The following is a 22,027-nucleotide window of genomic DNA, read 5'->3' on the forward strand; positions in this document are numbered from 1 at the left end:
TGGCTCTCCTGCTCTCTGTATCAGGCACTGAAACCCTTCCTAGTGATGGGAAATTTTCTGCAATTGGTAGAATGAGTTATGAAAAAACACCTTTAAAACACACTGATGAGAAATAAAGAAGAACCAGTTGTTCCCCAGTGGAGGAATTTACAAATCCCCTGAGAACTACTGGTTTGCAAAAACTGCTGTTACTGTTTCACAGCTATTTGATCCATCCACTATCATGTAAATACTTTGAAAAGAATTTCCCAGACTAAACACCACCAAAGCAACACATTTTAGAAGAGGAATGGAGAATGCTAAGTGTGTACTACTGGAACTCCTACAAAAGAGCTTCACTAGATAAAACAGGCACCTTTCCCTGCCTGGTCCTGTCAGAGGCAGCACAGCATGTTACAGGGTCAGCCCTCAGCAGAGGGACACAGCAGAGCACTGGGAACCCCTACTTCCACACACATCAGGAAACAAGAGTGCTTATGATGCAGGAGGCCAAGCATTAGAGGCACTGCCAGCTGTCCAGTTTGCAGGCAGCAACATGAATAAGAGAACAATGGCATATGAGTGGACAGGTCTCCACATGCAGGAGCAGGGACTGCTTTTTAGTAACTCAGCACGTGCCTACAGGCACCTGGCCTTACCAGGCACCCTCCCAGCACTGCTGCCCATTGGCTGCACGTACACAGCAGCACACTCACTCACCTTCTCACTGTCATTCTCTGTAAACTTATTCAGCAGCCGCGTCCTCTGCTGCCCTCTCAGGTTTCGCAGGAGGGAGGCCAGGATGGAGCAGACATGTTCTAGAGAAACAAAATGAAAATTGCATGCTGAGATCAGAAGTAGGAACTTATTTTCTCTGTAACATGCCATCAAATTTACTATTACCACTCCCACACATAGCCTTGATGAGCTGGGCTTCCTTTCCAGCACAGTGAGCGGGGGCAGCGCAGCAGTGCAAGCTGCAAACAGTGTTCATGGGGTGCGTGGGCAGCTTCCATCCACCACAAGCAAGCCAGGAAGGCTTCCCCAGCCCTGCTGCGCCAACTCTGCTTTTTCCTTAACCACCCTGGAAAAAGCGACTTACACAAAGCACAGATTCTGTATCAGTGCAAGCACCCAGGCTGGCATGCAACCCAAGAGCATGATACAGAAAGCACCTCCTACATATAACCTAAGCAAGACCTCAGGGACATTTGCTACTGACAGTTCCAGAGCTCTGGCACAGGTGGCTCAGAGCACCCAGTCCGGGGCCATGGAGGTGACCCTGAGCTTCTGCACACACAGATGGAGGCTGCACAGCACTGCCATGGAACCGCAGGAGATTCCACTCCCATGCTCTGCTGGTGCTCCAGTTTCTTTACAGCATTACTGCAGAATCAGGAGATGCTGCTCAAGTGCTGGAGCATCCTGCTTTCCTGCTTACCTGCTTTCACATGCCCTAATAACTCACGTTTGTAAGGGGAAGCCCTCTAGGTATCTCAAAATGTTTTGCAAAGAAAAATCTTATTTGGAAACACTGACAGTGGCATGAAATAGTGATGTTACCAATCTACAAGTGGGGCCTGGAAAGGTCCAACCCCAAACGCAGAGATCAGCAAGCAGCAATCAGAACACAACGCTTTGTGTAGGACAAAATTCCAATGACTGAGAAGAGTTCATTTTTGTGATTTCTTGTAACAAAGAATGTTAACTTCAACGGATGCACATATAACACCACACTATGCATCATGGCTCATTTAAATAACAAATTCCTATCCTGTTTGGAAAAGCTGATGGCAAAAGTAACAAATTGGCACAACAAAGGTCTGTTTAAGCAGACTGATGCACACCCAGGTTGTTCATTTCAGTAGACCATCAAACAACGATGCCTCCTGCCTTCTGACTGAAAGTCTTTCACCAAACACACTTGCTCTCAGGTTGCTGTTCTGTTGCTGCCCTTTCAGTTCTCCATGCTCCTTTAAAAACAACACCAGGTATTCATTCCAAAGGCAGAAGAGTAAGAGCATACTGACTAAGGAACAGGTTCTGCTGCCTTTGTTTTTAAAGGTTGTGTACAGCTGACAGGCTCCAAGGGAGGCTTCCTTTCTGCTGGAGGGTGAACAGGCAAAAAACCCACAGCGATAGGAATTCTCATTTGGAAATTGGCTGAACTAATTTCTCAGGTTATCAAATTAAGTATTCCTAAGTAAAACTGACATCTAAGTCAAGAGAAGGCATTTAAATTAAGATGAATTGAACAAACATCCTTTTATAGTTCATTAGACTCTCCAAGTGAGCAAAACTAGACTGCAATAACTGTATAGAGAAAGAGCAGAACATGCAGCCCATCAAACAAGCTCTGATTGCTTCACCACAGCCTCTCTAATTCAGAAGGAATTGGTGCTCTCTATTTTTAGCTCACTGAGTCTGCTCAAGAATTTCAAGTTGGAATCCAGCACTTGGATCTGACAGTTGGCTTGGGAAGTCCAGAGCCCCAAATCCTTCTGCCTTTATGGACAGCTGAGATATGCTGACCCTCAGCTCTGTGAATGGTTTTGAAACACAGCATTCAATACCACATCATCTGCATTCCAAAATCCTCAATACAGAAGCATTACTTCAAACCTCACCTCCAAATGCACCTGAAGAATTACCCAGAGCCTATACCCACAGCACTGCTGGGAAATGTATCCAGGCACCAGGGGACTCCCTGCCCTCAGGGTGTCCACATCCCAACACAGCCCTGCTGTGCTGCACACAGTGCTGATCCCTCAGAGCTGCTTCATAACAACCACCAATGCCTCCACTACAAAGCGACCCCAGTTAATCCTCTGAGGGGGTGCTTCTTCATCAGACACGTTGACACATACACATACACAGCAGATCAGTCTTATTCTTACAAAAAACACCAGATTTGGCACCATAGCGTTTGAGAGTTTACTTTAATAAAACTCATTTTGAAATTCAATATATTAAGGCCCTCCATTTTTTCTGAATATTAGTGAACAAACATTCTTCCGAATATTAGTGAAGGCCATTTGCACAGATAACCCCATTTTTCCAAAGGCAGATTTGCTTTTTTCTATTACAGAAATAGGTCCCTTTAGGGAACTATTCTGATCTCTTTAGGGCTCCCCAAGCTGCTACCTGATGCTCGCAGCAGCCAATGCTGCACATGGATGTCATCTGCAGATGAAGCAAAATGAAAAGTTAAGTCAGTGACACAGGCTGCAGATCCAGATCTCACTACTCAGCAGCCCATATTTTAGCTTGAGCCTTCTCTGGGTAAGAAGAATTAAATAATTGTATTTTCATACAGCAGATGAAGATTTCAAAGTACCCCCAGCCTCCATCACTTAAATGCAACCACAGAACCATCTCCCCAGCACTACTTTCCAGGACCTGCCTTGCTGCCATTACCCTCAGTAACGTAATGTTAGCAACTTTCTGATGTTGGTGCTCCAAAACAAATGTACTGTTAGCAGCTGACCACTGGCACGTTTTTCAAGAGGAAAACAGCCGCTTGCTGAATCTCACCTCTCCTCACCACCCTGCCTGCCAGGAAGGAACAATCCGCTGCAGCCTGCCCAGCCCTGCTGCTGCCTCAGGCAACAAGCTCCAAGTCGCAGGGCAGCAGAAGGCATCCTCTCCCCACCTGTCCTTCTGGGGACATTAAGTATCTGATTCCAACTGCACTGACCTGGTGCCCAGGTTCAGAGCTCCCTTTTTGTTGCTGTTTCCCAGCTGGTTTCCCATGGCTTGCTGCAGCAGTTAAGGATGGATACTGGGCAAGTCTAAGACCCACTCACACCTCATGAGCTCTTGATGGTATTCATCTCTTACAGAACCAGGAAGAGTAATGAACAGGCACAACATCTCAGGCATCACTGGAAGTATTTACAGCTTTCTCCAAAAAGTAGTCAAGTATTAACAAAATGGAACTGGCAGTGTTACCAGAAGCAGGCTGGCTCTGACCCAGATTCACAGGGTCTCGCAGTAATATTCCAGAGCACATTTCTGTTTAGACAGAATTTTTCAGGAGAGAGAGGGAAGAATAGAAAAAAAAGCTACTTCAAAAGCGTGCAGTTTATTTCTGCAATGCTTGATGTTCATCGAGTCACACTTCAGTGCCCAGAGCCACGAAAACACTGCTTTTGAGGTGACATTTGTAGTTGCCTCATTACTCTTTTCAAAAGAGTTTTGCATCAAAGAGTTAAGAGCTTCAAACAACAGACCCTACAGGAGTAAAATAACTTATTAACAGCACATGAAATGGAATTGCCAGGAACTGCTGATACCAAAACAAGCAGGGCAAGTGTGTCATCAGCAGCCAGCACAGCAGCAGCGAACAGGCAGGCTGCACGGGGCTGGGAGCTGCAGGAGCAGCGATGGGGCTGGCAACAGACCTACCTTCATGCTCTTTTTCAGTGGTTCCAACCTTCTTGATCTTCTTGGGTGATTTCATGAAGAGTGGAAAGATGGTCCTCAGGCCAAGAATGTCAACGAATTTGTGGCAGTTGTCTGTGCCCTCGGGTCCAATCATGGCGTGATCCAGCACCTTCAGGGCACTGCTGCGGGAAATCTTCTTTTCTCTATGAAAAAAAAAAAAAAGGTGCAACTGAAACTTCTCAGGGACATGAAGAGCTTTGGACTACACTACTTCAAAGAGACGGCATGAAAAGGGAAATTAATGTGACAAGGGAAGTCACAGGGAGCCAGAGAACAAGCTCTGAGCAAGATTTCCTTCAAGGAGCCAAAACATTACACCGACAGATGCTCTTTTCAGAAGTGCAGCTGACGACAAGCTATTATCTTTTCATTTCTTTTCATTATTTTTATTTCTATTTCCTATTTTCTTTTTATTTCATTTTTCATTTTATTTCATATTTCATTTATTTCATTTATTTCATATATATATATATACACACACACATATTTATTCTCTCTCAACTACCGAGGAAGTTATTGCCTTACTACCTTACAAACATTAGCATAGAACAGGCAGGGGAGCCTCGGTGGGTACACCAGACAAATACTGTCCCTCCACAAGAACCAGGATTTAGAGTTGGCAATAATTCACTTTAATAAAGGAGTGTGCCTGATGAGCACAGCCTGGTGGTCAGCTGGAAAGAAGAAGCCCCCACTTTCCTGTACAGAAAGCCGAAAATAAAGTACTTCTCAGGCTAGATAATACAAGAAATGTTTTCAGGGGAAGTAATTGCATATTGATCAGCATTTAGGAAGGTTGCACAGAGCTGATCTCTGGAATATTCATTGGGTTTAAGTTCAGGCTTTTAGAGATCAATAGTTGCTTGACTGGACTGTCTGGAGTTGATTTTATTTGAAATATTTATTCTGCTGGAGGGCAAGTCGTTTATCTTAGTCTCATCTCGGTTTATTGAGGTAACTTTTAGCTGAACACTAATTCAGAGACAAGCACACAAGTATCGCTGAACAGAGAGTGACTTCAGTCTAATAGAGAACCCTGAATTACAGCTTTATTTACAACCATTGTTTCCTCCTTTAATACCTCCACGTCTGAGGGAATTTATTACTCTAAAAAGAAGAGGTGCTAACACTATTTGGAATTCCCATATTAGCACAATCTCTCACCAACATACTATCAAAAATTACCACATTTCATGGGAAAGCTCTGTATAAATTGGCTCTGTTTAATTAACCACAGGACTTCAAAAAGAGATGGTCCAAGTTTCCAGAGGGTCATTAGGAACAGCAGGACAAGAAAACATTAAAGCATTTTAATAATCATGAAAAATATACCCTGAAATAATTATTGCTGAGCTTTGAAGAACTGCACAGAGTTGTCCATTTTCACCTCATTTTTGCTATACAGGAGCAAATATTTTTGTGAGGGTCACAGCAGAGCTTCAGAGCAGGAGGTCACGTTGCCCAAGCGATGCACTTTCCTGTGAGTTTCAGATAGTAACAGAGAGAGCCATGCATTTTCCCTTGGCAACAGAGAATCTTCTTGACACATCCCCCTAGGGAATCCGGAGGCTGCATCCCCTCCAAACCCTAACACAATTTTACAGCAGAAGCAATAAAAGCCTCATGTCAGCATGCTCAGAACTGACACTAAAAGCCTGCTCTTCTCTCTTTTGGCTTCATAAGGCAAACTGCTTCTAGGTTACTAAGGCAAGGCTGGAGGACTGTGTGCTAAAAAGTGTTTCCTAACCCCCAAAAATAGTACTGAAATTAATTCTACGTGACATTTACAAACTTTCCACTGCTGCCTAGCCCTCACCAACCCTCCTGTTTTTGGTAATGACGCTCCACCAAACACCCTGCCTCCGTGGCTGCAGAGATGCAATCAAATAACAGGAGATTTCACAGCTCTCACCCCAACCCCAAGCTACTGCTTGCCTCCTGCAGCCACAGCTCCATCCTCACAGACCCCTCAGCACCCCCTGCAGCTGCCACCTCGCATTGCAGACCCACACAGCATTGCATTCAGGTGCCACCACTGCCTGCCCAGGAGCCCACAATGCAGCAGCACATCATACTGACAGCCACACATTTGAAGTCTCAGCATAATGGGCAGTGGTGCTGCTTTCATTACTGTCTGGAAGAATCTTCTGAGCACGTTAAATGTTTGGCTGAAGGATGCTGTGCTTGCCCACTGTTCTGTGCACGTGGTCATCAGCAGAACAACGTGGCGAGATGTATTTGGTCACAGCAGATACAGAATCCTGTGTTCTCTAAGACAGTAATGGAGATTCAGGTCTGATATCTTTATTCTCACACAGCTTATCTATCTCAAATCGTTGTCAATAAACTTTCAACTCTTTGTCCTTTCATCTGCACAGACTATGGAACAATGATTAACCGTCTTTAGAGGAAATACAAAAATAACAGATCTTTTCCCCCAGCCTTCAGAAGGAGAGAAAAATATTCTGCCCTGTTGTGGGTAAGGTGGTGAATCACAGCTGAATGACATCTCTATTCTTTGTTGTTTATCATGAACATATAAAGGTACAGAAGTGTGATACTCTCAGGCAGCTCTCCAGATAACAGCCATCAAAGTGTTCTCCCTACGTACAAAGTAGCCTGCAGGCTCCACGGCCACACAGTCCAAGGAAACGGGAGCACCTGCAGCATACACAGACTCCCAGCAACAGAAATTAACAGAATCAACCGTCATCTTAATAACCAGCAGACACTAAATATGTAAGAAAAAACACAAATGCACACCAAGCGCCTGCAGCATCAGTTCTTTGTCTGAATCAGCAACAAAAGTACCAGATTAACACTTTCAACTCCAATCTAAAAACATCATTAGGAGCAAGAAGCTTAGTATGTCCTGCTAGGTACTGCTCTGTCTAGATGAGCTTTTCCAAGTGTGGAGTCCCACCCACATGGCACGAGAACTCCAAGTAATTAGTTCTGCAAGGCTAGCTCAGCAGCTTAGTACTTGAGGCAGAGGGAGGCTTCCCTCTCATCCTTAGTTTTGGAGCTTTTCTTTAATTAGCCTCAGGAAAACTCAGTGTTCCTATTTGGATAATCCACACTTGGTTATTTATTCAGCTCCCTGCTGCTGCACATTACCCAGCCATGCGCTGCAGGAATACATCACTTCTCGTTGGTGTTTGCTAACCAGCCGCTGCATGCAGCTCAGCACACTGAGGAAAGCGAGACAGAGCCCTGCTGTGCCCAGTCCTGAGAAGTCTCGTCTCAGAAGACACAGATCCAGGCTAAGAAGCAAAAGTTGACGCAGCAGAGAACTCTAGAGATTCAAGGTGTGACAAAACACATCACAAGAAGAAATGAATATTTATGCCTATTTCACAAAAGTAATTTTTGTATCAACATCCACAAGAACTTCTCAGCTTGGATGACATACAATACAGTGAAACCTGAACCAGGGAACAAAAGGAAAAAACATTCCTCCTACAGACATCCAAAGGTTCTCTCTTACCTTATAAAGGTCTTTTGAATCCTGACAGGATTAGTGGCCTAATCTATAACATTCTCTCATCTGGGTGTCTGCCACAGACCTGTACTGGTAGCTTACAGCAGCTATTAAATCCACTTCTTATGAAAATTTAAAAAGTAGAGTTTGCATCTCTGAGAAGGTACAAGTAACTAGTGCTAGAAGTAGTCAAGCATACAAAAAACCACAAAGTTTATAAACAGAAAAGTACAAGTATCTTGCCAGAACACATGCTGGCGGGTCAAAAGCAGGCAAAAAAAAAATATCACCAAGTGACACAGTACCTAAGCATCAGATTCATCAGCTGCAGACCCTCGCCCTTTAGGAACCGATCCCGGTTGGAACTGAGCATCAGGCAGGAACAAAGGGAGTCAAACAGGTTCTCCATCATTTCCTGTTCTTCTGCTGTACTGGGGTTATGCCGTTTAAACACCTGCATGACAAAGAAAATGATTTCATCAAAGTGCAGGGCTTAGTTTGACCCACACTGCTGCAGTGTGTTTTGCATCACAAGTTTTAAGCATCTGACATGCATAAACTTGCAGTCATCCAAACAGCAACCATACACCTGACTGATGCACTCTTGTAGCTCCACTGCCCTTTTTGCTGTCCTGACTGTAAACCAACAAATGAGCAGCAGCCTAATGCATGACTTGAAAGATGATGCATGGCCTCTGAAGAGAAACACAAACTCACTGAGAACATAATTCACAAAACTATGTGGATAAGCTTGTTACAAGAGAACTCCCAGGCTAATGCATACCTGAAGGATCTGCTCTGCAGCACCCTGCCCCACCAACAGTGCTACTGCCTGATTAAGAAATGTAGGCAAACTAAGAAAACACTACCTTCAGCTAGCTCAGTGCTAGAAGCAATGCAGCATAGCACTTAAGAGTGCCCAAGATGGCCAAACTTGAGCCATCCCTCCCACTCTCCTCACAACTGCAACAAAACAATTTAACTTCTATGTAATTTAACATTAATGCCTGTGAAACAGAGATTGTCTTCACTTACCACAGACACTACATTTATTTGGCAGTTACTCAGGAATTGTGTCACCACTAAGATAATGTGCACTCCCATTTTGGTACCCACAGACTGCTGGGACAGCACTGCACCCCAGCTCTGTCCCACCTGCCCACCCCCAGCCTGCGGGTCTCCTGGCAGCAAGGAGGATTACTCACAGATAACTGCTGAAGCAGCACATCGATCCCATCCAGCTCCCCAAGCAATTCTCTGTTGTCTAGACGGGAGTGGGGGAAGGGAGAAAACAGAGAAAAATGAAGCTAACTGTCAGATTTTACTGCCATCTAACACTGATACATCAGCAAACAAAATCGATATGGCTTGACAGAGTACAAAAGCTGCAGAGAAATAGTGGGCGCATGCGCGCATAAAAGCACGCATGGGAGTGATAGCACAAGCAAAGGGAAGCCAAAGGCAAAAGGGTGCTGCCGTGATCTGAAACCAGCTCAGGGCCCATCCTAACAGCACATCAGTGCCAGAGGCAGCTCTCACCGTCATTATTCTGGAGCAAAATAGCCAGCACCTCACTGCAGTACAACTTGTTGGCATCAAAGGGCATCTTAGCCTGTTGGGGAAAGAGGGAACAAAAGACTCATCAGGGACTGCTCTGTGTTCCATTGAACTGGGGAATGCACTGATCAAGTCGCTGAATGTATAAGAATGCTAAAGCAAAGAATAACAGCAGTAATTTTGCAGTAAGAACAAATGATAAAACAGTAATGAGCCTTTCTGATTCAGGAGAGGTAGGCTGTGTGCATGTGTGTGCATATGTAGAAAGTCACCTCTAAATCCTTCACCATCCTGCATCGTTAACTTTGTCTGAGTTGGCTCAAAAACAACCTCAGAACATTCTCCAGTTGTGGGCAACACAGAGGCTCCCTCCTGTGATAAGATTTCCATGGTATTACATGTTGCACATATGGTTTATCCCTATTCTGATGTCTGCACCTGCCACCAGGAAAACACATCACAGTAATGTTAATAGGAGCTGCCAGTTGGATATGAAAACCAAATATCATAGTTGGGTTTAGCCTGCACAGTCACATAACATCCATTTCATACATCCCCTCCATATGCAAATACATTAAAAAGAAAAAAAAGCAAATGAAAAAACAGTGATTATTGCTTCTCCTGGAAGAAAAAAAAAAGTAAAAATCCCTGAATGGGACTCTGAACAGGAGCCAGTATTCTTGTGTGCTGCCCAAGATGCTTCATCTACAGAAAGAGACTGAACTTTAGTCAACCAAATAATAATTGTTACTGGTTTGCTGCTACTATAAAATTTAAAAAATAAAAATGCCTTCTAAAAATTGTCAGTAACCAGCCATTTGGATTCACTGTTCCAGAAAAAAAAAAGTACAAAGTAATGAGTGCAAGGCTTACACATACCATTTGTCACCCACAATTTTTCCCTCCAGCACACAACTACCTGCAGCTTGATTGAGTAACCCTGGATGCACGGGGCTACCATGGGCAATTATCTCAGCCTGAGACCAAAAGAAAGGGCACGATCCAAGTGCCTGCAACAGGAAACATGAGAAGCAGGAGGATCCCAAGTGTCACAAGTATTGACTTTAAATAAAGCTTTTCATTGAAAACAATCCCTAATCACGCCACAGCTGATGGTGTTTATAGCAACCACGCGGCCCTTCCAAGCAGCCACTGGCACAGGTTGGGCATTGCAGCAGGCACTCGGTGGCCACCAGCTCCCATTACAGCACGCACCAACTGCTGTCATACAACAAGCATTAGGAAATAACGTCCTGTTCTTTCAAGGCTGCACAAAGCACCATCAAGCCCTGCTCGTGTTTGGAGAAGCGAGCTATTACGCTCTGCATCTGAGCTTTCTGAGGCAATTCTGACCATCAGAATACAATTATGCAACTTGAAATGTTGTCAGCAAACAGAAATTCACACCCTGCGCCGTGTGCCAGATGTCCTTATCAACTTCCAGATACAGCCTTCATTTTAAGAATCACCCTAAGACGGCCTTCAGCCGCACAGTGCTCTACCCAGATGCTGAGATACCGGTTTAATCCTAAACACATCTGTCAGGGTGAGAGATTCAGAACCAAGCACTGCCAACAGCAAAGGCTTCCGGGCAAGGGTTTTATTAGCATGCATCTCCCCACAACGACAGCTTGTAAGCAAGAAAAAGCACTGCCTGATCACACTTCCCTGAGCCCAGAGGGAGTTAACACATGCCAGGGTGAAGGGAACGCACGCATTCAGCACCGAGTTTCGCAAGCCTTTAACATTCATGTTCTGGTGCAACAAGCAGGGGAATCCAAATTGTGATTATTTTGCTTTCCCAAGTTTCTAAGTCTTTCAGCTGCAAGAGTAATTATAAGGCAGGCAGCAGACCTGCACTCAGTACATACCTGCCTGGAATAAAATTAACTTTGCCTTTTGTATTTAAGCAGAAGGAATATAATTACGTTACTACCTGTAGTGAGAAATTATGGGTTACTCCTGCTAACAAGTATATGAGGGGCACAGAGGAGTCTATGCATGACCACAAAGCTGTATTTCTGTGATACAGAGGGCATGCTAGCTGTACAGACATTTAAATGTGGAGGTACTATTGCCTTGCTAGCAGATTCTGAGCCTTCACCTAACTCTATTTGCTGTCTTTTCTTCACTAGCTCTGCAAGGGAGTTAAACTATCAATTCCTCTCCTAGATTTTTCTATGGAATGTTTAGGTGCCTCTTCCCAAAAGACAGAGTTCAACTGTGTAACTCACTGCCACAGATGCTAAAAATATCAATACGTAAATGCAGAGTCAAATGCAACCTACTTTACAGTTGGAGGAGAGTTCTGAATTCACCATATTCACAGATGTTAGAACTTGTCACAAAGATACCCTGTATAAACTGAAAGAGCCAATAACATCCCAGGCTTCTAATATTATGCCAAACACCTTCTCCAGCACATCAGCTCCCGGTCCAGTGGCTTGTCAGTTTTCATTGTGTGTCTCCCAAGTGACAACAAGAAAATAAGCTCACCTTCAGCCTCTTGAGCAGCCACTGCATGAGGCCCTGCTGCGCAGCTTCTGTGCACATCTCTGGTCGGAACTCTGCCATGTTCTCGACGATTGCTAAGAAAAAAGGCACAGAAAACATCCATTTTTTTCCTTCCCGCCTGCATATCAGCTCAGACCTGTATCAACACAGCTTTGGCAGGTCCTTCCCGCTCTTGTCAAAATAGCATATTTGCAAAATCATCTTTGAGTGAGACTTAAGCTCAGGTAAATAATATTGTTTCAGTTTTCACACTGACAACACAGTTCACCTTCAGACAACATGACACCAGCTCCTGCTGGAAGATGCCTGAGATACCTTCCCTTTACTGAAGGAGCAATTCTCATTGCAGAGAACAATTTTAACAAGATTTTACTGCTGCTGCTATGCAGGAACACAAGTCCAAGCCCCTTGCTTCCAGTCCCTAACTCATTCTTCCAGTTCCCAGCAACAGCAAGGAACCAGAGAGATTCCAGTCCTGAATGACTGGAAGGTGTGGATGATGGTGTGCTAACAACAGAAACACACTGCAAAATAGTTATTGTGCTGTGCAAAGGCTGGTGAACAGAGGGGTAAGGATGTACTTGTATGAACTATACAAGTTTTATTATCTAAAAGTCAAATATAATGCTAAGACATATACAGCTCTCAACTGGGTAAGCAGAGCTCACATACAAGTACGTAAGAAATACAAGGTCAGCACAAGGCACAGAAATCCATCTGTGTATCAGCACGCTAACATAACAGCTTTGGGAAGAGGCATCCTACCAGCAGACACGCAACAAATGTTAGCTGAAAAGATTACACTTTACTGCGATTTACAATTGCGCTTGAAAGAAATTCACCACAGGTTCTCCACCTCAGTGCTGGCAGCTCAAGGGCAAAGCATGTGAGAAGGAAAGAAAGGGGAGGGATAACCCACCCACCCTTTGTACAAAACACACAAAGAAACGAGAGGCTGTGCAACAGCCACTTACCAAGCGTGTTGTGAACACCATCAGCTTCCTCCTTCACGCTTTCATCCAGGCGCTCTAAATTCTGCACCAGCAAGGCCACGACCTGACCCTCCACCTACATTGCCGTGGTCACAGGCAAGATAAAAAACATGAGAGCAAAGTGAAAAAAGGAAGATGACAAAGGAAGGTCTAATAGACAATAAATAAATATCAATAAGCCCTGCTGAAACATCCTGCCAGACATGATTCTGATCAGGTGACATTAACAATCCTGCTCTAAAATCTCAAAGGTAGCAAAAGGATTCACCAAGTAAATCTGACACCATGTTTGTCCTAATTAATTAAACAGGTTTTAGGTTTCAGATTAAACAGAAAAACATCTGGTGGGAAAACATGAACCCTGTCAGTCTTATTTCCTGCATCAGCCCTAATTGATTTATAATCCCACAGAATTTTTAAGGCACCACAAACCACCACATTCTAACTGTCAGCTCCGCAAGCAGTTGCACCTTCAGCAGCTTACAGCTGGTCTGCCTGCACTTTGTTACATTCTCTACCTTACTGGACATAAAAAACTGAAGGAACAACTCTCACACATGCAGATTCAAACATGAAAGATGAATGATTGCCAGCTGAAGCCTGACATTTAAATCCTGCTAAGATGAATGCACCAAGCTGACTTCAGTGAGTTAACGAAACCCTGACAGCAGAACAGGAGCAGAAACCCACACCTGCAGCTGGGGTTGCAGCCCCTCTCCACAAGCAGTCTGCACTTACAGCTGCAATTGGACACAGGCCAGATTGACTTTGGCTATCTTCCCATTGTGGATGTGAGCTTGGAAAAGCTAGACAAAGTAACATTTGCAATTCAAAACACTTAACTGGTTTTGTGTTCAGTGAAACCATGGAAAAAAAAATACAAACTATCCTAAAACATTAGATCTACTTTTTTTTTTTTTTTTTTTTTTTTTTTTTACATAATCTAAAAAGTACATATCTAAACATTTCTCCCAAGACATGCCTGACCTGGTTCTTCCAAGGAGAACAATAAAACAACTAAAACTTGGCCATTACTTGTGGGCTGATGACAAAGCACACAAAGAAAGAACTTTGCTTGATTTACTCTCTCCCCACACATTTTACAGAAAACACCTTCTCTACCAGCTCCTCTCTGCCATTTCATTCACCCAGAAATCTTTCCACAAGGCAGAATAATTAAGAACAGCCCAGAGCCAGCTGGAGGAATCCAGCTCCAGGCCAATGTCATTAACCTCTGGAGGTAGCAGTGACTGGACAAGAGGGACTGTAGGAGAAAACACAGTCACCAAACAAAACAATAATCAGAAGAAAACAATAATTTCCTGTCTTTCAATTTCAACCTAACAGTTACAGAACAAGACAGAGTCACAATGTTTAACAACTGCAGCAATTCACAACAGCTGCCTGAAGGTAGAACAGACATGGAAATCTCAATCCTTGCTGGGCATTGCTTCTCTCAGCTTGGCATCCCCCCCCCCCGCCAAGGGACAGGAGGCAACCAGCACAAACAGCAAGCTGCAGGGAAGCCCACCAGCACAATACAAAGTGCTCAGATGCTCTTTGCCTGGTAAACTCTCTCAGGACCAAGCAATGCATCTTCTATTACGTGTAGGGCATCTTCGGGGTCACTTAATCTCCACAGCACAAGGACCATTAAACCTCTGCCACCCTTAAAATGCATTAGTTCTGTTACATGAAAACTTTCGAGCTTTTACTTCTTGTTAAGAAAAAAAAAGCATAACCTCAATATAATGGCATGTTGCAGTTCAACTACAACTAGGCTTGAACACACACCTGAGCCAGGTAACTTCAGCACGTGCTGGCATTGTGTATGCACAGCCATGGCAAGCATGGCAGTTCAAAGGATTCACTGTTCAGTCATTAAAATAATGTGGAGTTTACTACTTACCAGAGCATCTATGAGGACTTCAGCTCCTTCTTCACTCTCATGGAGAGTATCTATATCAGTCAGCTCTTGGAGCAAATCTACCACAGCTATGGAAACATGTGCTAGATGTTAAGGACAATCAACACAGCAAACACATTCAATATTTAAAAAAAAACAAACAAAAACACATTGCTTTTAGGCCAGTGAGTTCGTGACATGACACAGAACAGTTAACTCATTAAACAAGTGGGGCACAGAAACACCAAAACACCAGAATCAGGGAATCTAACAACTAGAAATGATGAAAATGAACGTAACTGTGCGCATTCTGTGCCAGGATATTTTGCTGTACTTGATAGTACTAAATTTTTGATATTTTTAAGTCAAAATTTCTATAGCTGGCTTAACTAGGCACCATCTTGCACTGCCGAGATTGAACACAACCCAAAAGAAAGGCATTATAATAACCTGATTAGGGTACGATGCTCTCAACACTACCCAGCTAACCCGATTCAGCAGACACCTAACAAGGCCATAGCACGGAGCAGAAGCACTAACCCCCTTCTGCCTGGCCCAATTAGGACAGCACACTCCTCTAACCACGTACCTCTCAGGAGCAGCAGAGCTTCTGCCAGCCCAATTTTCACTCATTAACACTGGACTGCATAACACATGGTTCCCCTGACTGCTACACAGCTCTCTGGTACTAGGAGACGTATTCCACCTCATTAGAGCCACTTTCCTATTCTCTCAGACACTCCGATCAATCTTGCCTGATTCCCACTAGGGTAGAACAGGGTATGCAGTTTTCCACATGTCCTATATAACAACTTTGTGATGAATCTCTTTAAAATTCATAGGCTAACAACCCAGCCTCCCAGTTCTCCTGTTTGTGCATTTGCTCAGGCATACATGCAGTGACAGGAAGAGTATTTTAAAACATCTTTTACAGCGAGGTTACAGTTGTGACTTACCAGGAAAGACTGTAAGAGAGCTGCTTGTCCCTCTCCCAACCTAGCCTGTGTAGGGCACTGCTGAAGATGCTTACCAGTACAATTACTGCTCTCATCCTACTCTACAGCAATCCTCAGACAAGCCAAAGCTATCTGGACATTTTCATGATAGGAAGATGCCACTTCCAGTTGTAGCTGCCATCAGGAACCAAACAGGAGGGTGGCTGTGACTTACTGGGCAGGCAGTCACCTGCACTTAGACAAAAACATGCTCAAAAGTGGCAGAGTGTAAGTTTTGAAAGCAAGCTAAAGCATGTCTCAATAAGCAGGTTGAGTGAAAATAATCTGCCTTGCACTTATGCTGCAAGAAATCAACTTCTAAGCAACAAAAGCTGGAGAAACGGGTCATTAGGAATCTCGTGAAGATCATCAATCCCTTTTCCTCCTAAAATTGCTAACCACAGGGCAAATTCCTACGCCTCCATTAACTGACAGGCAACTTGCAAATCCATTTAAAAAATTCAATGGCAAAACTGCAAGTTCTCACCTGCAGCTGTGACTCTAGGACAGCTTTTCATGGCTGAGGGGACAAAAACTGTGCTCCTGTGCATCCCAGCTATAAACCAGCCCAGCAATCCCAGCCACAATCACTGCCATGTGAACAAGAAATTTAGGATAGCGTGTTAATGCCATACACATGGTACACCAAAAGACTATGGTTCTGGCCAAAAAAAAAAAAAAAAGCAATTAAACTATGGTGGCCATGGAACTAGCTACGCGTGGTAGGCGTTTCCTACTGTACAAAGTAAATTGTTAACAACCATTTAGTTAGAAGTAATTCTCATTACAGATGGCAGATAAGGATAGCAGTGGTGGGTGCTGTTTGTCAGGGACCAATACTCTACCAGGTCAAGGTTAAGCCAGACACAAGACAAAACAGCCAAACATAGAAGAAGATTTAAAAACTCAAATCTACTTTCTAATGGAAACAGTGTTCTCTAATGGATATGCAAAAAAATATTGATGTTCTGTTTTTACATTCTGATCATTGCACCCACTTAGAAGGAATGAATTATGACTTCTTTACTACGTAGTACTACAAGGAAAAATACTAGAAAAAAAAAAGAACCAACATCTACCTCAGACCACAACATTTTCTTCTTAATGGTCCTTTTAAAATTGCGTATTTCAAAACACCTCAGAAAGACTGATGAGTACTGTCTACTTCTTTACAGATAAAGAAAAGTCAAGAATTAATGACTTTCCCAAGGCCATGAACAACAAAAAGAAAAAACACAAACCTCCTGTGGTCCCAAGTCAAAGTCCAGTGCCCTTCCCACTCAGGTTCAGTGCTCCTTCCATTCACTAACGTTTGTCAACAGAAGACCTCTTAAATCATGTCACAACATTTCAGTTTAATCTACCATAGAGCATTTTACAAGCAATGCAGATTGAGCCCTATTTAAAAGGCTGCACAATGGTAGGCAAAGCACAGTTCTATTTATCAGCTGAAGGCTAAGCATGAAGGCACAAGGATATTCAGAAAACAACAGTTTCTATACCAGACTACTAAAACTTGAACAGTATAGAGAGAAAATTCTGAGACATTCTCAGAGGAACAGGTGACAGCTGCACACAGGGGTCAGGTTCAGTGACACAAGCAATAACTGCTCGTGGAACTGTCATTGATATTTACACCATCAGAGGAGCTACTCACAAATTCCAGCTTTGAGAATGTCACACCAAAGCTAGGGGCACATGAAAGACTTTTCACATGTATAAATTAGGGCGTAGCACTGTGGTGAGACAGTCCATGGCAAAGAGTTGAAAGCATGAGCTCAGCCCTCTATAAAAACGGGTAAATTAGTCTCATTTTTACTAGGGATTGTTCCAGACAAAGGCTACACACAGTTCAAGGTTATATGCTGTTAAGCCCATGCTTCAGTTTTTGCTGTGTTGTTGTTGCTGCGTTGCTTCAGCTACACCATTTGTCTGTACTTTAGCACAGCAACTCAAACTTAGATGAAAGGTTCATAAAACAAGAAAGGAAAACAAAAACACTGGAAAAAAATCAGAATCAATATTATTTGAACAAAGAAGGCCTCGTTTGAAAAATAAAAAAGGCATAAATTCAGTGCAGTGGGAAAGGAGAGAAAAAACACATAGCAGCAGCCTGTGAAAGCAGGCTATAAGAGATTACAGAGAAGTGCAGAAAGCCTCTCACAGGAGAGCTGCTTTAACCACTGGAGGATATCTGTGTTGTCATGTCCAAGCAGTCCGAGGAGAGACTGCACAGCATTCAGTTCCACCAGCAGGTGGTAGAGGTCTGGCATTGTCGCAATCACATGCATCTCCTGAATGATGTCATTTAAATCCAGTTCGGATTCCATGAACCTGAGGCAAGACAAGAAAAGCACATCGTTTATGCTCTACAGACACAGCCCTTCTCCAAAAAGAGAGCCACAGCCTCTCATAAGATCCCACATAAGCCTAAGTCAGCCCAAAGCTACACCTTTGAAAACAAAGCAACTTCTTTAGATACCTAAAAGGGAAATCATGAAACCTCGTTTCATTTCTGTGCTCCCAAAATAAAAACAACATGAACTAGAATTTTAATTTCACAGTCTTTTGTACAAACAGCAAGAATTTAATAAATCAGAACATTTCCCTTGGTTGCAAATTACTTTTTTCATGCCAGAGTTGAAAGTGACTTTTTTCTTCCCCAGCCATCTATGGGTCTCCATCAGAAGTCTCAATAACGTCATTTTTAATTAACAAAGTTAGTTTCAAATGCAGTTTCTGAAAACTAAATGACAATGACTGCTGTTACATAAATCTCATGTAAATGAAAACAGCTACGTATCAAGACGTCAGTTTAGGGCTGGAACAAAAGCCAATGCCACAGAGGTGGTGCAGAAGGGCCAAGCACAATCTTACTTCTCCGGGTTGTCAGGAAACTTGATCCGCAGCTCCTGGTTTTTGTAAGATCTCTTCTCAAAGGTGAGAATCATCTTTTTCACCGAGCTTTCATCCAGAGGTTCCTCCTAACCAAATTGGAAAGGGCAGAAAACAGAGCTTAGCAAGGTTACCTTCAAGGGGTACACACAGCAGCTAAGTGAGACCATGCTGTCTGAAATGAAGCATCAATGAGAAAAACAGCCATTTGCAATGGCCCTATCTGGCACCATCAGCCTTAGTGAAGCTTTCTGCTTCTGACAGAACATAGTAAATTTACATTAGCAGCTTAAGCCCATGGGCAATTTCTTTCCAGAAGTTCATTGCGCCATGTCTTTCTGCAGATCTACATTTAACTGCCCTGAGTTTATGTTCTTTTGTATTTTTCTCACTTGGATAAGCCTTCACTTCTATTTTAAAGTCTTTTTCAAAAGAAAAAAAAAAAATCAATATTTTACTCTACTACTTCCCTTTCATTTTGGAAAGTCTTCTAAAGCATTTCTCAATTGGCAGTGTTACATCGGTTGTACATCTTTAGCTCCCTACCTGTTACCTACAAATACAATCCTGTTATTTTCCTTGTTTCTTGATTTTAAGGCACTTCTTTTATCACAATCACTACTACAGAAAAGTTCTCAAAACAAAACAAACCAGGCCTCCGCACCCCTCCCACCATGCTTTGTATCCTGCTCATGGTTAACTCAAGACTCGCTCCTGGTATTAAGGATTCCATATGGAATGACTTGAAGCAGCAATCTTAAACCAGATAAAGAATTTCAATTTCAAACTCCATTACAATAACAACAGCAGTCCATGGGAAGATAGTTAAAGTCTTACATTATTACTGGATTTCCTACTTTCTCAAGTCCAATCTGCCACAGCACTTCAGAGTTATGTCACCACCCCATTCTGGTAATCAATACTGCAACACCCAAACCACATTCTTCCTTCAACGGCACAATTTCAATCCACAACAGCACTATCACAGGTGCTGACATTGCTTCCCTTTATTTCATTTGACTCTGCTTCCTCTAATACTTATTACTGTAATGTCTCTATTAGAACCTGCTTTTTATGCATGCCATATTACAGTGCCCTGCAGATTAGCTTGCCTCCATCACATTTACTGATACAAAGAGCCTTTTGATGGCGCTTGGATTAACTGTGTTCCAAGATAATAAGAAAGAGATGGGAGTTCTAAAGGCACACTGGACTCCCAGCCCTTCCAACGGTTGGGTGGGAGAGCTGCACCTGACAAAGACTCACACAGTGCAGGAATCCACACGACTCGAGCCGCTCAGCAGGGCTTCTGCCTGCAACCATTCATCCTGGAGCTCAAATGCTACAGAAATCCAGCATTATCTTCCTCAGCTACCAACTACCAGCAGCTAACTGCTATGGCAATAGCTCAACACCAGAAACACTAGGGAGATTTTCAGAGATGAATGCTAGCAACACCATTCGCAAAGGAGGGTGATATTATACAAACCTACAAGATTCTGCAGTGGTACGTTTATTTCAAATTAAAAAAATAAAATCAAACAGGACACAGACATCAGGAAAGGAATATCTTTTCGATTCATACCACTCCACGTGTCATGCTTATAGTGATCTCTTCCCTGGCCCTTGGCAGAAAGGCCAGTGCTGCATTGGATTTCTGTCTCCAAGGCTTGAAGTCATTTGCCCTTGACAGCTGCTACCCCCCTCTGCTGACCCAAGACCTTTCTTGTATAGAAGAATGTTTATTTGCAGCTGCTGCACAGTTAGAAACAGAAGGAGATGGGGAGCAGCTGCATGCTTGGGAGTATTGATGAGAATAACAGAATTAGAAAACTATATAGAATCCAGAAAATATTTTCTAAAAATACAATTTAAAAAGTAATTTGCATCTCCTCACCTAAAACAGACTGAAATCTTTGCTCTCTCTCCTCACACTCCTCCCTTTTAAGAAGATATCCTTATATTGAAAGAATAACCCCACCTTAGGCTGCGCATGGCACGTGACCAGCCAGCTTCATCATTTACAAAATGAACTAAACTGGAGAAGCAGTTTAGTTTTTGCCCGTTTCCCACAGAACACCCATGATTTACCTCCTCATCTTCCTCTTCTCCATCCCTTTCAATTATCTGAAGAAGTTTCTTCTTCTCATCATCGGTTTCTTCCTGCACAGCAGACTCCTCTTCCCTGTGACGCCCATGCTCCCGTGTGCTCACTTGTTTTCGACGTGCTTTGATTTCTTCCTCCTCTTCATCACGGGGCCGCTTCGTCCCTCGGTTGGGCTACAGTCAGAGAAACAATGTGAGTGAGTACAGCCCTCCTGTGACCCTCACAAACCACAGCACCAACACCACCAGGCGTGCTGAGGAAACTGGGACAAGTTGTTTAAAGCACTTCCTTACACAATGCCAAACTCTGAAAACCAGAAAGGAAATGAATTTAGTTAAAGGGAGCATCATAGGATGAGATGGATGGCTCTGCCAAAAGCTATGTCAACACCCTGCCTTGTTTGATCTATGAATGTGATTCGTGGGAAAATATCTCCATAGGGAACAGACTGGTACTTACAGATGAGAAGTGCCAACACGCACCGCTCTGTGGCTGGGCAGCCTGAAGGCTCCAGAATCAGCTGGGACAGCAGAGAGCCTCTGAGGGACAGCACAGCGATATGCTTTAGCATACAGGAGTGAAATATAACTTTTTTACCCACCTAGTGCATGAGCTCATGGTGAATGTTTGCACGCAGCTTAATTCCCCTTGATTTTCCCCATCCCTTTGTCTGAAGTTTGCCAGCACTGTGTGCAGATTAAAGCCCAATTGATGGAATGCAGGACAGGAGCACTGTTGCTCGCTGCAACTCTGCAGGGCTCTGGCAGCAGATTAAGCAGTGGTTTACTTGAATAACCTATCATTTTATTCTACAATTTCCATTTAATTGGCAAAATTAAACATAATTTGACAAGAAAACATCCATTAACCCTAATCCCATGTTTTAATTTAGGCTAGAGGGGATGAAAGTATTTGCAACAGAAGGAAAAATTCTCTCCAAAAACGATAAGGATATTACATTTGGTCTTGCTCACACTTTTTGAAGGACAACCAAGTATTTTATGCTCTGTAGCCACAGGAAAACAGAATTTAAGTCATTATTATTTAACAGCAGTATGTTAAGAACATTGAAAACAGAATGCAAACACATTCAACACTTTCTGTCAGCCACTCAAGTTGCCTGGAAGATGGTTTCTTATTTTATCAGGCCTAATA

The 22,027-nt window shown here is 43.2% G+C and overlaps 1 protein-coding gene across 2 annotated transcripts in view; it reads right to left on the reverse strand.

Moving 5' to 3' along the window:
* Positions 1 to 22,027, reverse strand: part of CTNNBL1 (catenin beta like 1) — a 39,462-nt gene that overhangs the window by 12,059 nt on the left and 5,376 nt on the right. For both annotated transcript variants that reach the window (XM_090151935.1, XM_090151934.1), the window contains exons 2-12: positions 20,857 to 21,045; positions 18,748 to 18,854; positions 18,063 to 18,204; positions 14,879 to 14,974; positions 12,952 to 13,045; positions 11,960 to 12,051; positions 9,446 to 9,518; positions 9,112 to 9,170; positions 8,212 to 8,360; positions 4,387 to 4,568; positions 700 to 797 (exon numbers count right to left, since the gene is read on the reverse strand). In XM_090151935.1, the coding sequence (XP_090008061.1) occupies positions 700 to 797; positions 4,387 to 4,568; positions 8,212 to 8,360; positions 9,112 to 9,170; positions 9,446 to 9,518; positions 11,960 to 12,051; positions 12,952 to 13,045; positions 14,879 to 14,974; positions 18,063 to 18,204; positions 18,748 to 18,854; positions 20,857 to 21,045 (1,281 nt within the window). The remainder of the gene's footprint in view (positions 1 to 699; positions 798 to 4,386; positions 4,569 to 8,211; positions 8,361 to 9,111; positions 9,171 to 9,445; positions 9,519 to 11,959; positions 12,052 to 12,951; positions 13,046 to 14,878; positions 14,975 to 18,062; positions 18,205 to 18,747; positions 18,855 to 20,856; positions 21,046 to 22,027) is intronic.

The sequence above is a fragment of the Phasianus colchicus genome, chromosome 17 (assembly GCF_987193195.1).
Source record: "Phasianus colchicus chromosome 17, bPhaCol1.hap1.1, whole genome shotgun sequence".
Taxonomy (NCBI): domain Eukaryota; kingdom Metazoa; phylum Chordata; class Aves; order Galliformes; family Phasianidae; genus Phasianus; species Phasianus colchicus.